Genomic DNA, 15,580 nt, shown 5'->3' with positions numbered 1-15,580 from the left:
CATCTCTAACTTCAGGTGTCTGAAACGATCTTCAAATAGCACAGGACAAAGACATTCAGGAGAAAATACGTTGTGAAGGACCTAGGTTCCTATGTCTGTGTGGGCCACTGCTAAAATGTAGATGTTCATTTCCTCTTGAGTGCTTTGCCTGCGTGAGAAAGGCAGGAACACCCTGGGGCAGAGGCTGCTTCTCTTTGTACTAGGTGGGTTAGTGTTTTTCTCTTTAATCAGTTGGTTTAATGCAGTTGAAGCTGCAGTGCCAGCACTGGGGGGAAATCTCACAGAAGCATGAGATGCTTCACTCTCTCTCTTTTGGTGAAAGCAAATTGCATGGAATTGACAGGATGGGTTTGGATTGCAGCTCTTGCAGCTATGTCCTCGGTCACCTTTGGCCAGGACCCTCAGCTCCTCTCTGACCCTGCTGACACTTGGCTGTGGGGACCCTACAAGGAAGATTTGTTGACAGATGACAGAACGTTTCATTTGGAAATGGGATGTAATGGAAACCAGCCTATACCTGTGGAATAGATCATGGTCAATGTTTTCTTAATTGACTGAGGAGCAGAGGTCCTTCATTATCCTGTTGTTTGTGGTGGTTACATTGCTCAGTGCCCTTGACAACGATCCTAATCATTCTGGGTGTGGCAGTGGCTTTGGAGAAAGTGAATAATTTGTAATATTTTAGAATACTGAAGTAAATGCCAAGGTTTTTATGGAAAGTGAGGAGCAGGGTGTAGTCAGTGTGGGCAGTTTGGGAGGGGGAGCTTCCCACAGCTCCAGGCACCTTTGGGCCGGGATGTGCTGTGCCATTCTGTGTGACCCCACTCAGCCAAGGGGAAGGGAGGAGTTCTGAGTTCCCCCGGGGTCTCCAGAGGGCTCCTAGATGGCAGCAGTCAGCCTGTGAAATGTTCATCAGCTTTAGGGACAGCCCTGAGCTGAGTCCCTGCTAGCACTGGGAGTGAACTTGGCTTTGAGACTGACTTTATGTAGAGTGCAGACACTTTTGTATTCTCCCGACTGTAGAGGTGACATAAAGCATTTAATTTTGTGTGGGAGAGAAGGAAGCAGGGCAGCGATGAGGGGAGAACATTTTAATCTAAAATAACCATTTTCTGCCTGCATTGAATAATTAGAATTCATTATGCCCTTCCGTAAGGGATGTGACTTCTCTCTAGCACTGGAGAGCAAATTAATCAATTGTTTTGAACCTGAAATTCTTTTAGGATGTGAATGCACCATAAATATTCTGTAGGAAGGGCCTGAGAGGAACAGCTTACATCCTGATTTGCAGATACTGAGTGAGGAGGAAAGTGGGGCATGTGCTGAGAGATCCCTGCAGCAATGCAGAGTTTTGGCAAGCACCCCTCCATCCGAGGGTAGGGGGAGGCAGCCTTGTGGCCATGACCCACAGATTGCAAGCCACAATTTGCAATTACTTGTGTAGCTGTCTCTTGTCTCATCAGGCCAAGTCTCATTTCTTTAAAGATATCAAAAAAGGGGAAAATTTAAAGTTTTATTTTTAGATCAGTTCAAAATGAAATTTGGGCTCAAAATCTTTTCCAAACAAAGAACTTTTTTTTAAAAATGGTTTTGGCTTTTGGAAAAATGTTCCATTTCAATCACTCCAAGCTTTAGAGACCTGAAAAAAGTTCACTGTCTTAAAACAACTGCCTACAAAACACAATGTGAAAAAAACAGAATCTGTGCATGTTTTTTGACAGTGGTTCTAAAATCAATAAATTCACATAATTTCTGCTGATCCAACATGCTACCTTTTAAGGAAGGAACATGATTTTTGCTAATGAGCTGTTTTGGACCAACAGGATCTTGGAGCTGACTGGTTCCAGAGTGGTCCCTGTCCTGGAGAGGACGGAAGAGCACAAGGGCTGGGTGCTTCATGCAGCCCAGAGTCCCTTCCTCTTCACTGAGGGGCACACTCAGCTTTTCAGAGCTAAGCTCTCATCAGTGCCACATCCTCTGAGTGTGGTTTGGATGTGATGGAGCCTCATTTTCCTCTGGCCCTGGAGGAGCCATTGGCAGGCTACCAGAGGTGCTGGCAGAGCCACGGGGTGGGTCCAAGGACAGGACCATGAACCAAAGTGGTGCCTGAGTGGTGGGAGTGATGTCACACTGGGAGGGGATGACAGAGCCTACATCCAGCTGCTGACAAGCCATGGGGGTGCAGGGTCAGTGCTGCCAGGTATCTGTGTGTGTCTTGAAGGCAGTTTCTCCTTAGCTAAGTATTCCACCCAAGGATGCCATGGGAGCCCAGCAGACCATGAGTGGAATCCAGGATTCCCTCTGGGGTGAGGGATGGATGCTGCCTGGTGAGATCACAGGAGCATCCTTTCCTTCTGGAGGGTCTCTTGTGGCCACAGCTGGCAGTGACTTACCCAAAACCCCACTGTGGCAGTCTGAAGGGATGGTGACTATTCCAGAACCTCCAGGCATGACTGAGGAAACACTTGTGTGGCACTGTGTGAGCCGTGCTAGCTGACCTCCTGTCCTTACACTGCCAGCAGAAACATGTCCTCAAAGGTCATAAGAGATGTGTCTGGGAGAGGGTGAAGGATGAGAGGGCACCCCAGACCCCTGGTCCAGGGGCACAGGGAGATGGAAGACATCCCACTGCCTGCTTTTGTGGGGTTATTTCCGTGGAAGTCCTGTGGGTACTTGACTAAAACTTATGTTTCTGTGGCTAAGGGCATCAGGCTGTATCTGCAAATCTGACTCTTCTTCTGGCACTGTGACACACTACATTTTGAGCCACCTTCATGTCTCAATGCCTTGATGCCTTGTGTTTGTTCCTTTTTTCTTTTTTATTGTTTTACTGCTTTAATAAGAGATTAAAAAAATGCCCTGCATCGCATTTAGATCTCAAATAGTCTCAGCCTGTGCACGTGATTTTCTAGTGATTTTTCTGGCAAAATGTCATTAAGATCTGTGTTATTTCCCATTTCACTGCTTTTGACTTTACAAATCTAAGCTTTGGAGAAATTTGGGAATAGGGGTGAGCAGCTGGAGTTCAGGCGGGTGCGTTCCTCTCCCTGCGGAGCTCTGCTCTTCACCTTCCAGTCTTGCACTTCATTGGAGCTTTGTGGCAGCTTATAGAGAAAACAAACTGTGCCTGCCCTCCCTGCCAGGCTGGAAATCCCATGCTGGTCCTCGCAGAGCAGTGATGACAAATGCATGGCTGTGTTCTGGGTGCTTGGGGAGATGTAAAGCCGTGTCTGCTTGTCGCGATGCTCACGTGGTGATTTGTTGGTTTGATTCCTCAGGTCGCGAGCTGGCAAGTACAACCCTCCCAGGATACCCTCCACACGTCCCTCCTGCCGGACAGGGCAGCTACTCCACTCCAGCTCTGACAGGAATGGTGCCTGGTGAGTCTTCAGGGTAGGCGGGAAAGAAAACGTAAAAGGAAAACAAATAGCATTTCAGGAGAGAAACACCGCGTGCTGTAAATGTTCTGTGCTGAGGTGGAAGCCACAGTGATGAAGGGCAGGTGTGGAGTGATCCCGAGTGATCTGCAGCGTGCCAAAGCAAAGTGTTGGCACTGAAACGCTGAAGGAGCTCCCAGCTCCCTTCTGTGGAGCCTGGAGATTGCCTCATACTGGGCTGTGCCAGGCTCTCCTCACCTGGCTCAGGCTTTTCTCTACCTTGCCGGGTTTCTCCCAACACTGTGTCCCTGTGCTGCCCCAGCAGTGAGGTCACTGGGCCTGGGGGCTGGACATGTCCTGACCTCAGAGCAACCTGAGCGATGGGGACACCGAGTTGTTCCCAGGACACTGTACTTCTGTAATTTCCTTCCCGTTTTGGAACGTTGCTGTCAGAAATGCCAGGTGGCGTGTGCCACTGCTTGGCTGTGTGGCAGCAGGAGCAGAGGTTGTGCTGGTGCCTGGGGTGGGCAGAGCAGGTTCTGCAGGTATGTCCCATCACTGATGCCAGCCTTCAGCACTGCTGGCTGCAGATCTGCATGCAGCTCAGAGCAGGGCAGTGGCTCTGGGTGCTGGCAGCAACAGTACTCCTGCCTTTTCTGGGGACTTACCACTCTTTGGGTGGGTTGGCAGAGCTGCAGGATGTGGGACTTAATGGTGCTCAGCCAGAGGAGGTGCAGTGAGGTTCAGTGATGTAGAGTCATCTGAGCCGATTTTCCCAGGTAATAGATTTTATTTTTAACTACATATAGGCTTGTGTGACCCATTATATTGAATAACTGCACTGTTCCTCTCACTGGTTCCTTTAATAACAACCTTCTGCTCCAGCTAGTGTGAAGGTCAGCTGCAAATTCTTGTAGGTTCTCCGTCTCATTTAAGTGAGAATTTGCTAACTAGCATCCAAAATGCCTTCTCAATCCTTCTTTGACTCCTGTCCTTTGCAGGACCAGTCTTGCAGCCTTGCTAGGGTAAGCACCACAGTCCCTGAAGGGCTGACAGTAAGGCAGGTGACAGACCCAGTCTGCCACCATTGGCACATCCCTGCTTGTTCCAAAGTGGCCAAATTGTCGTGCCCGAGCACAGGCATGTGTTCGTTGTGCCAGCTCTCAGGAATTCGTCTCACGACCTGCCTCTGCCTTGTTCTAGTTTTCGGAGCCTTTGCTAGAAATGTGCTGCCTTGATAAGATTTTTAATCATTAGCCATGAATTTCTGCTTGTAATTAAGCAATTGTGTGAGTTAAGTGGTTAGAGACATGGGAGAAATGTAGACATGATAGCACGTAAGCAGTGTTTTGTTGCGTGCTTGTTGCTGCTGCCATTACCCCTGCTGATGTGGATAAACCCAGCTCTTACCAGGCTGGGTGTTTGTCCCATTCCTGCCGGGCTCTGTGCTTCCCTGTGGGGCACAGGAGACCTTCACACTCCTTGCATTTGCAGGATGTGTGGATTCAGCTCCATGTTCTGTCCTTATCTTTTCCCCAGCCCCCCCCACACTGCTCACCCTAACAGGAGCACTTCCGCCTCCTGACAGCCCCAGGCCCTTTCTTATCTCTCCCACAGGCAAGGAGGTACACAGGAACCTGTCTCTGCTGCATCTCCATGACTTGTTCAAACACATGCTCAAAATTTCACATTTCCTCCCTTCCCTGCAAAACAAGGGATTTGCATATCAACAGTGAATTTCCATTTTTATGTGGCTTGTCTGCCATGGCAGAGAATAAACTACTCCAGTGCTTTTCTCTGAAGGAACCAAACAAGCAAACACATTGTTTGATTTCAGTCTGGAGCTTTAGGGACTGACAGCTGGCATTGCTCAAGTCTCCCAAGAATGTGTTTCCTCTGCAGGCTTCTGGCTCTGTGTTTTGGTCATGCTGTAGAATTGACTGGAGAGGAGCTGTGCTGAGGTGCCAGCAGCTGCAGTGCTCTGGTGTCACAGGGTGCAAGTGGAATGCCACAGTGGGGACAGATGGGTGGGATAACAGCTGGCTGGGTGCTCCAGCTCAGAGGAGTGCCTGATGCCACACTCCAGGTGGATGCTGGTGCCTCACACAGACTGCAGGGCATGGCTGGAGGTCTCTCTTGGTTCACAACCTCATACCTAGAAGGGAGCCCAGCTTATCAGGTAGTCAGAGGATGCTAACCTGCATGATTCTGTCAGTAGGATCCAGTGATGTCAAGGCACATAGGCAGGCTGGGGAAGAGCATGAAACCCAGCAAGGGCAAACCAAAAAATCCTGCACCAGGAAGAGGAGCCCTTTGCAACAACATGGGCTGAAGATTGTTTAGACTGTTGAGTTCCTGGAGGGGCTCCAGGGATGAGGCAGACAGAGAGTTAAGCATCAGTCTGCCATCTGCACTGGTCATTAGAATCAGCATCATCCTGTGCAGGAGTTGGAGGGATGGAGTCATGCCCCTCACTTGGAACTTGTGGACTCACAGTGGTACTGGCTTGGGCCCCCTTAACACACAGAAATAATTGACAGAAGTCAAAACAAGCAAGATGCAACGGGGTATGACAAAAGTCTCAAAACTTTTCCCCCAAAAGATAGGCCCAGTGGTGGAACAGGTTGCTGAAGGGTTGTGCAGTCTCCATGCTTGAGGGTTTTCAAGGCCACATTAGATGAAGCCCTGGGTATCCTGCCCTGGCCTTATTGCTGATCCTGCACTGAGAAGGGTCTTGAGACCTTTGATGACCTTTCCATCCTGACATGACTGCTCATTCCACGACTCAGTGTTTCAACTGAGACACTGCTGGAGATGTGCTGCAGAAGTTCATATGCTTCTGCATGATACTGTGGGTAGGGATGGAGTCAGGAAACTTAACAGAGGGAGATCAGGCTCCTTTCTGTAGAGGAGTGTGCCAGCAGTCCACGCAGAAGACACACTTCTGCTCTAGACCCCAGTTACCATTAATTGGCTGAGCCATGAATCCCACTTTGAGGCTGGAGGGAGCCCTATAGACATCTCCTCTGTCATAGGGAAGAGGTGAATGCCTACACAGGGACTGGGAAAAATCACTTTCCACATTCTTCTTCCATCCCATGACCATGGTCTCACCCTGCAGCAGTCCAATGGCACCTTCTAGCCCCTGGCTTGGCACCCTGTTTGCCAGTGCTCCATGTCCCATCCCTGACTCGCCTTGTCCTCTGGGAGATTATTGCTGACAGCAGGGAGGCAGATAGACCCAACAGGGATTGATGACTATTGGTAAATATTCCTGGATGTGCCGGGAGCAGGCATGAACATTGACTCTATCATGTGGCATATCACAGGAAGGATCCTAGGAACAGCCACCAACCTCAGCTGGGGATGAGAACATAGCAGTGCCTGAAGCAGCTTGCACAGAATGAGCTCTTCTCTTTAACCCTCATTGTCTGGTGGCCTGAAGCATGGAAGTTTATATTTCTTGTAAATGTTCAATTTGTCTAATGCAGCTCTCTGTATGTTTTCATTATCTGTTTAAAGCTTTAATCCACTGTTGGTTCCTACTAGTTTAGTGGCCTCAGCATCATCTTGGGGCGCAGGATCCCACAGGTTACTGAGATGCTGTATGCAGAAATTATCCCAAATAATTTGGTACTGTTGTTACTATTTGTTCACATTATGACAGTGCCCCTAAGGTGCTGTTGCTTTGGAAACATGGAGCAGTGTTTCCCCAGCTGCCTTTCCTTCCTGGGGGGAAATCCCTGGGGAAGAACAAACTGCATCTTCTCCACCCTGCCATATACTCACAGCGTGAAGCCTTTGCCACCTGGCTGGGCTTGCTGCATCACAGAGATGTGATCCTGGGGCTGCTTGCTTCTTTGGATGGAGATGGTGCTGTCTTTTGCTGGCAGTTTCTGCCTCCTCTTCTCCTTTTACTACCTCACACTTCACTTTGAGAGCTCAGCAGAAGCAAACTGTGTGCACACTGGGAAATGCAACATTTGCAGGGGCCTCAGAGCCCTTTCCTGAGGTGGAGTTTGAATGGAAGCACAGCTTCTGAAGCTGCTGTTGGCTGCTCACAGAGACCATACCATCACCATAAATCCCTCACCTCTGGAAGGCTGGGCTTTCTCCCCAGAATTCCTCCTCCTTCATGGGCTCTGCTGTCCTGCTGACTGGACCTGGCATGATGATCGGGATCAGTGCTGCTTGCCTGGAGCCTTTTCTTGATCCTTTGTAGCTTCACAAAGCACCAGCCTGTCTCCAGCACTGGCTCAGGTCTCCCCTCACAGATCACCTGTGTCCAGGGGTCTGCTCCAGGTTGTATCTCAAGGTCAGTGTTTTCCTAAGTGTGGGGCAGATGGCAGCGATGGGACAGAGGGGAAACATGGGGAGTGGTGTGAGAGCTGCTCCAAGCAACCCATCCCAGAAGCTGTGTCCTATTTGAGTCCTGAAAGCGCTGGGGCAGAGGGGTTTGCAGCTATTTCATTGCTGAGACAGGGGTTTGGACAAACCACAGGTGTGTTCACCAGTGTGTCTGTGCCCTTGCCATCACGTTTGTGATGCTGCAGCTGAGCTGGACTCAGGTCATATGCAAGTAGCCATGATAACTCGCTTAAATTCTATTCCAGTTCGTGTGTTAGAAATGCTGGGACAGCATTCCCTGTTTCCCTTCAGTTTCTGCCCCCTCCCCTGATTCCTTCCTCCCATCTCCAGGGTTGAAGCCCCCGTTCTGCCAGCTCTGCTCCCCTCCCCAGGGCTGCTGTTCACCCCATCCCCTCCTCTCCTGGCAGGCTCTGCATGCTGGGTGACAGGAAAGGGTAGACTCTCCAGAATAGTGATGCTGAGAATATAGTCATTAATGGGACTCTTGAAACCCAGATGTCCTTTCTGAACACCGGTAATTTGTTTTTAATGAAAAACCATGCAGTGACCCTGAACAAATGAATTTCCTTTATAAGAAGTCTATGTGCAATTACCCGACTAAAGGGACCTGAAAACACTGACATTCAAAACTGGTCTTTGAAAAGAAAGGCATAAAAAATAGCAATGCTGTCATTAGCAATCTTTTAGCTAGGAGAAGATGCTTGCTCTAACATGTGAAGGAGAAAGAGATGATGTTGCAAACAAAACATGTGATTTTCAAATGTAGTTTTTTCATTGTAGCTGGCAGGTATTGATACTGACGAGCAGTAAGGTCGTGTGACTTCTTCCTGTTGGGGCTGTTCCTCACTCTGGGTCTGCAAGGGACAGCACCCTCCCTCAGTGCACTGGCACCCAGCCTGCAGCAAGGGGTGCAGGGGGCCAGAATGCCAGCCTCTGTCCTGGAGGGGTTAGGAGGCAGACTTTGGGATCAGTGGGACTACCAGGATCCAGTCTGTAGAGATTGGTGGAATTTAGATCCACTGGAACACTGAAGACTTTATTAATTTTTTTTAATTTAATTTTTTTTTTTATTTTTTTTTTCTTTTAGTAATTGTTTTTTGTTCTGGCTCTACTTTTGCCTATGCTTTGCAACAGCAAGTTGTAATCTCATGACAATATTTAGGAAATAAAAGAGAAGCAGCTGAGAGATAAAATGCCTAAAACCAGGGGCAGAGAAACAAAATTGCAGTATGTGGGATGTCAGAGGGCATCAATGAACCAGGTCCTTCTCTGTTGTACTGCATAATGCTGGAACTGCTTGGTTACTTGAACACTTGCATTGTTCTGGCCAGTGAGATTCTAGCCCTTTCTGGTAGATGAACCTAAAGCAAATGGGAAATAAACCTCAACAGTTCCTCAGTGAAGCTGGAAGTTTGCAAGTTACCTCCTCAGAGCCTGGAAGTGACTCCCAAGTTTGCCATCTGTTCCACCACCTCACGCTGCTGTTGTGGCTGGGATGGAGATGTGTTTTTGGGTTAGAGGCACTTGTGCCTTTTTGACAGCTCCAGCAGCTCAAACCCAAACCTAAATGTCCCCTGGTACACCCCAAGCACAGCTTCAGCCTCTAAAAAATCCAGGGCTTCAGTACCACAGTCAGAAGTCCTGCTACCAAAGGGCAGAAGTGCTGACATGGCCTTCTCTGGTAAAGCAAATTTTCCCTTAAGTCTGGGGCTGTTCGACAGAAATATCTCCCCACACTTTTGCAGTTCTTAGAAGACAAATCCTAGAGGTTTCATCACCTTTGATGGAGTATGTGATGTGCCATCACAAATATCTTGGGGCAAATTGCAAACCAGCTGACAAATGATTCCCTTAATTAACAATGAAGCAGTTAGGTAAATGGTATATGTTTATCCTCTGCTGGTGTGCATTTTGAATGAGGATCTGCCAGAATTTTGGAAGTCTAGAGAAATGTTTTGGTTTTCATCTGTCAGGAACGCTTGCACAGAATATAGATAAAATCCATATTGTTTTCAATATGATCTTGTCAGATATCATTTCATTGAATTGACTTAGAAATTATGCTGAAGAGGGCAGGAAGATGAAATGCTGGAAAGCCTACAGCCTTTGGATGTACTGATCCAGCTTCCCCTCGCAGAGCAATCCTCGCTGGGGTCAGTTTGGCCCTCTGCTCTTTCCTCCAGCTGAGGATGTGGTCCCCAGGGTCCACGTGTGGCAAAGGCAGACCGCTCTGCTCCGTCCTAATTTCTGCCTCCTCCCGTTGAGGTGAGACATTGTGCATATCTAAACATAAGTAAGCAAGGTGAAGTGTGTATAAACAAAGAGGTCTGTATTTAGGAGTGAGGAGGAGGAGAGAAAACATATTGTATTGCTCCACTCTTTGGAAATTTCTATGCATTTGTAATAACAAAATTACCATAATTTGCTCGTTAACGCAGCTAGATCAGTCAAGCATTGTTCCAAACATGCAGAGGCTGCCTCTCGCTCTAGGTCTGCCAGTGAGTTAAGCATGGTAGAAATTAGCATGCAAATAGCCCTAATTCGGCCGAGCTGTCAGATCCGCATTCGGCTGCTTGTTCCCTTTGAAATCCCTGACAGGAGGGGCTCAGGCAGGCCCATCCTCCAGTAGATCCAGCCAGAAGAGTACCGAGGGGGCACCTCCTGAGTGACAGTTTGGCTACCTTCAGTCAAATCCATCTATCTTGTCAGCCAGCAGTGGTGACACCGGGGGCCGTGGGCTGGGGAGCATCTTCCAGCCAGACATCCCTGCCAAAACTGTCCCCTCCTCTCCACAGGATGGTGCCAGGGTTTGGGCTCCAGAGCTGAGGGATGCTGCCCTTGGGACAGGGGAGTGCTCTGGTCAGATGCCAGTGTTCAAGTTAAGCTTCTCTTCGGATCGAAGAGTGTTGGTTGAGATTGGGGTTGTTTAGTACTGAGGGATGGAAACCAGGGCTTGTGGTAATTTCTTCTGGAGCCTTGGCCAGGACTCCCGGGTTGTCTGTGGCTGTGAGGCTCTTGGAGCATCACTGCAGAGGATGGTTCTCTGGGCAGTGATGGCATGCTACCCCTGAAGATGGGAGTGGGGAGAGAGAGCCATGCAGCTGGTGGCACAGGGCTCTGTCCTGCATCCCCAGAAGGGAGCCATGAGACCATTCCCTCTCTAAGACAGCCCCAGGGAGACCCTGCTGGCAGCTGGGAATGGTTCTCTGTTAATGTCTGTTCAGTCTGATGTGCTGGCCACCTTTAAGCAAGATTGGTGGTTATAAAAGCAATAGTGAGAATTTAATAAGTCTTTTGTTGCTGGTTTGTTTCTTTTCATTTAAGGGAGGTTATGTTACTAAACATTTTTGTGCCCTCTGCAATACAGTAATTTTGAGACTCCTTGTGCTGGCAGCTACAATAAACTACTCCAAAATATCTAGAGCCAGAAATTTAAAGATGATGTGTTAAAAGCTCAGTAATATGCTGCGCAGGACCTGGCACATGGGTCTGATTTTAAGAGTTTGCCATATGCAGGATCAGTTCACCCCTGCCCAGGCAGCTCCCAGGATCTCCTCTGGGTCCTTAGGACAGTCCCTCTGTGTGTGGAGGGTGCAGGGGCACTCCTCCTTTGCAAAGGCAGGAGCAGCTTTGCAGAGGGTTTGCTAATAGATCAGTGTTGTGCTGTCTCTCAAGGACAGAGTGACAATGGCTGCTCAGGGGATGCACCCCCAGTGTGCCAGCTGTGGCAGGTGGTGTCAGCCAGATGTGGCATGCCAAGGGTGAGGCACACTGCTGCATCCTCTGCATTTCATGAGTCCACTCCCGTTTGCTCTCGTTTCTTCATTACAGACAGCTGTCCTTTGGTGAAAATAAAATAAGGAAAAGATAACTGTCATTTGAAAGCCATGACACCTACATTAGATCTGATTTTGGAAAGTTATGGTTTGGATTGGTGTAGCAGAGCTAGGAGACTGGTAAGACATTGCACAGGTTGGCCAGAGAAACTGTGGCTGCCCCATCCCTGAAGTGCCCAAGGCAGGCTGGAAGGGTTTGGAGCACCCTGGGGTAGTGGAATGGTATAGTGCCTGCTGTAGCCCCATACCAGGTGCTAGGACTACATGAACTTTAGGGTTCTGTCCAACCCAAACCATTCTGTTATTCTGTGATTCTGTGATGCAAGTACCCGTGTTCTGAGCCTCACAAAGGCATTGCCTGTGACCAACGAAGGAACAGCTAGAGCTGACCTGGACCTGCTGGGCTGAACTCAACTACCTTGCACATAGTGTGGTTTCTCAGAGGAGAGAAATAGCCATGTGAGAGCACACAACACAGATTATAATTTTGAGCATTCTGTTTTTCATGCTTGTGTCTCCTTTGTGTTACGTCAGCACACAGAGTTTAAAAAATTGGAGACTACAAAAGTGTCATTGTTGAGAACAGAAAATTGTCAGAGCTTTGAGCCCTGAGAAGTGCCCAGCATCTGAAGGGCTGCCAGCTGTGGCTCAGACATGAGGTGACTTCATATGTGGGGTGTGTGGAGCAGCCAGACCAGCCATCAAATCAATGAGGCCGTTTCCAGACAAATTGTGTTTGACAAAGAGCAAATGCCGAGATCCCCAAAGTAAGCAGAGTGGAAAGCACTTCATGGCCAATTCTGTCCATGAGCAGGAGTGTGACATGGCTGGTCTTTTCCTGCCACACCACGGAGCATGGCAGCTGGTGACAGTGGTGGCAGGGTAAAGTCTATGTTCCCATCACATCTGAACTCGACAGCCCAACTGTCCAGTGCTTCCATGTGGTGAGGGTTGGGATGTTTTCTTTCCTCCTGAGTGTTAGACCAGACTAGCCCACCTGTTGATGAGATTCTTGTCTCAGAGGGGGCTTCTCATACGCCATCCCCAGCCTGGGTTTCTCTATGCACTGGGCGATGTGCCCACCTCAGGGTGACAGGGGTTCAATGTATGCCTGGCTTCAAGGTGCCAAGGACTTGTCCTGCAATGAGATGGAAGTCTCCTGCTTCCAGCATTTTTGTGTCCAAGGGAATTCTGCAGACTAGATCCTCAACCCCAGTGTCCCCAGGTCCCTGAGCACTCCCCTCTGCCATGGGAGGATGACTCCTGTAGAGGGTTTGGGGGACTTTGCAGCCATTCTCCTGCAGGCTGTTGTTTATGAATTCAGTCTTTTTGCTACTTGCCCCACTTATTTTCTGAGATGGTAGGTTTGACTTCTTTATGGTTGTTACTGGAGAGGGTTTGCTTGCAGTTAGAACTGTTTGAACATAGAACATCTGCCCTCTGGTGAGCTCCAGTTCTCAGAACTGATGCCTATGGCACAAATTGAAATTAAATACTTTGATAATAAAATATTCCCAGGATTTTCTGGATTCCTTAGGACTTTATCAAAACAGGTGAAAATGCTTAGACAGTATAATAGATAGCAGTGCAGTGCAATTCAATGTAATGTGACCTGTGCAAAATAAATAAAATGGGGTAACAGAAAGAAAGCAAAATTAAGTGAGAACTTTTAATCAAAATGGCATACTGTAGTGAAAATGAAGGAAGGTGCTGCAAGAACTGCAGCAACCGGATGGAGCAGCAGTGTGTTCCCAGTCCCATATCTGGCAGCACTGGTCCTGAGGCTGTGCACATGGCCAAGTGTGGATTGCTGATCTTGATATCACTGTTGGCAGTGCAGCTTCTTGCTGCTGGCTCCTCCTGGGATCCCAAGAGTCTGCATGCCCCTGGCTGGTGGAGAGGGAAGATGACCCTACAGGGGCAGCTGAGAGAGGGAAGGGGCAAATCCCTCACTGCCATTAATGGCAATGCCATCTTATATTCAGCTGAGTTGGGCAATTGTCCTCCAGTATAGAGAAATAGATCTCTCCTCATGCAGTTCCAATATGGTTGCTCTGTGGCACCACCTACCTTTGTTGTATTAAAGTTAAATACCTTTGTGTACAAAAGTTTAAAGTGCACAGCTAAAACCTATGTGCTTGCAGTAATTGCAGATGTAAATCTTTTTGTCATCCTGCAAAGACTAGGTGAGGTATTTCATAAATATGTCAGAAGCAGCATTAAAATTTTATGGCAGGCAGCACGGGTCGAGAATACTACAGTGACTTCTCAGCAAGGTACGTCCACCTTAACCCACAACTCATTAGTCATTGATGGGATTTCTGTGCCTTGTAGCTTCTTGGAAACGCAGTAGTGTTACAAAAATCTGCATGTTACTGTTTTTGTACAATATGACAGCCCACCCAGAACTGCTAAAATGCGACATCTTTGACCAGCGTTGGGTAATGAAAAGATGAAATAAAGGAGAAAGACTGGCCAAACTCTGTGATCACAGAATTATGCACAATCTTCATTAGAAGTTAATTGGCAGTCTTGATGGGATTGGGAACTTTGGAGACATGCTCTCTGGATGTGACTGAGTGCATTCCAAGCACAACTGTGATGAACCTCTCCTTGGTTGATGTGCAGGAACAATTAGCCAAATTAGGGGCTAATTTCTATTTGAAATCACACGTGTGAAAATGTGGAGGATGGCTGTACCTCAGCATCTCTCTGAAGGGTTAATCAATGACTGCAAGATGGGACAGACAGGGACTGGATGTGCTTTTGGTGAGGGTGAGTGTGTGAGGGGTCACAGATGATTATAAGTGATCTGTTGATCACTTAGAGCGGATTTGCCAGTGGATTTACAAGCCTGTGTATGTAAGGAGGATGCACATATCTGTGAGTCCATATTGGCAGGTCTTTGTGAGTGTGTGTCTGTCCTTACATGTGGGGTGTATTTCTGTATGTGCACCCTTGCTGCTGCAGTTCCTGACATCCTAGCACTGCCCTGGTCCCCTTGCCAGTGGCTCTGTATGCAATACCCACCTGCTGTGGGAGCAGACCCTGGGTTTTGCCCCCAGCAATTGTCCACATGGCATCCAGCTGGAGTGCTGTGACAGTGTCTGTAGGTAAGTGAACATGAAGTGTTTACTTTCGTATATTTATCTATATAAATGTATATAGTGTAGCTTCTTGGGGAAAAAGAAAAGTGGGTTGTTCCTCCTGCTTTTAGGAGAGAAATAGTTCTAACAAACAAAAGTATTCCTGGTTTTGTTCAGATTTTTTGAAGGAGGGTATTGCAGGTGCTCAGTGGCCAAAGAAGAGCCTGGCTTCTGCCACTGGCCCCAGTAATTAACAGAAAATGTGGCAACATTTTTTGGCAGTCCTTCCTACAGGCAGAATGCTGTCTATTTATTAATACAGATTAGTGGCACTGCCTAGGATCCTGTGAATGCCAGTGTCTCAGGGTTGGCCTGATGGTTGCAGCACATCACAGTTCCAGACACTCTGTCTTGGCTAAAGGTGGATGAAGTGTTTGCTGCAGTTTTGTCATGCCATGTTGAAAGAACATGGGTAAAAAGTTTACTGCTCTAAGGACTCACTGTTTGTCAGGGCTTTTTTTTTTCAAGATCAACAAGTGAAGGTTTTGTTCTGTGTAAGAAAAGTTTTACATGGAAACCATTTATGAGAGCTGTTCTTTTGATGAAATCTAATATTTTAAATTCCATCATCAGAACAGAAAAGGTTGGGGGTGGGATATTAATTGTACAGAAAGCATTTCCACTTCTGCATTATTAAGGCTTTTGTCACTTCTTTCCTGTGAAAATAAATAGATTGCTGGATACAATGCCATGTAAGTGTAGGTTCAAAAAGAGAACAGCTTCCCATTGTGATGCAGATGACCTCAGGTGTTGAAAAGCAGCTTCCTTTTTTTGAAACTACTCACTGCAGACGTTTTCCAAAATTATATTTTTCAACCCCCTTGGAAAACTTTTCTTTTTCTTAAAGGCTCTT

General features: G+C 47.8%; 1 protein-coding gene across 5 annotated transcripts in view; it reads left to right on the top strand.

Annotated features, from left to right (window-relative positions):
* The window catches only part of PAX5 (paired box 5), a 136,733-nt gene that overhangs the window by 99,825 nt on the left and 21,328 nt on the right, over nt 1–15,580 (top strand). For all 5 annotated transcript variants that reach the window (XM_033086475.2, XM_033086474.2, XM_033086473.2 and 2 more), the window contains one exon: nt 3,279–3,380. In XM_033086475.2, the coding sequence (XP_032942366.1) occupies nt 3,279–3,380 (102 nt within the window). The remainder of the gene's footprint in view (nt 1–3,278; nt 3,381–15,580) is intronic.

Source organism: Catharus ustulatus, assembly GCF_009819885.2.
Source record: "Catharus ustulatus isolate bCatUst1 chromosome Z unlocalized genomic scaffold, bCatUst1.pri.v2 scaffold_26_arrow_ctg1, whole genome shotgun sequence".
In the NCBI taxonomy this organism is placed as follows: domain Eukaryota; kingdom Metazoa; phylum Chordata; class Aves; order Passeriformes; family Turdidae; genus Catharus; species Catharus ustulatus.
This window is presented reverse-complemented; position numbering and strand designations above follow the sequence as displayed.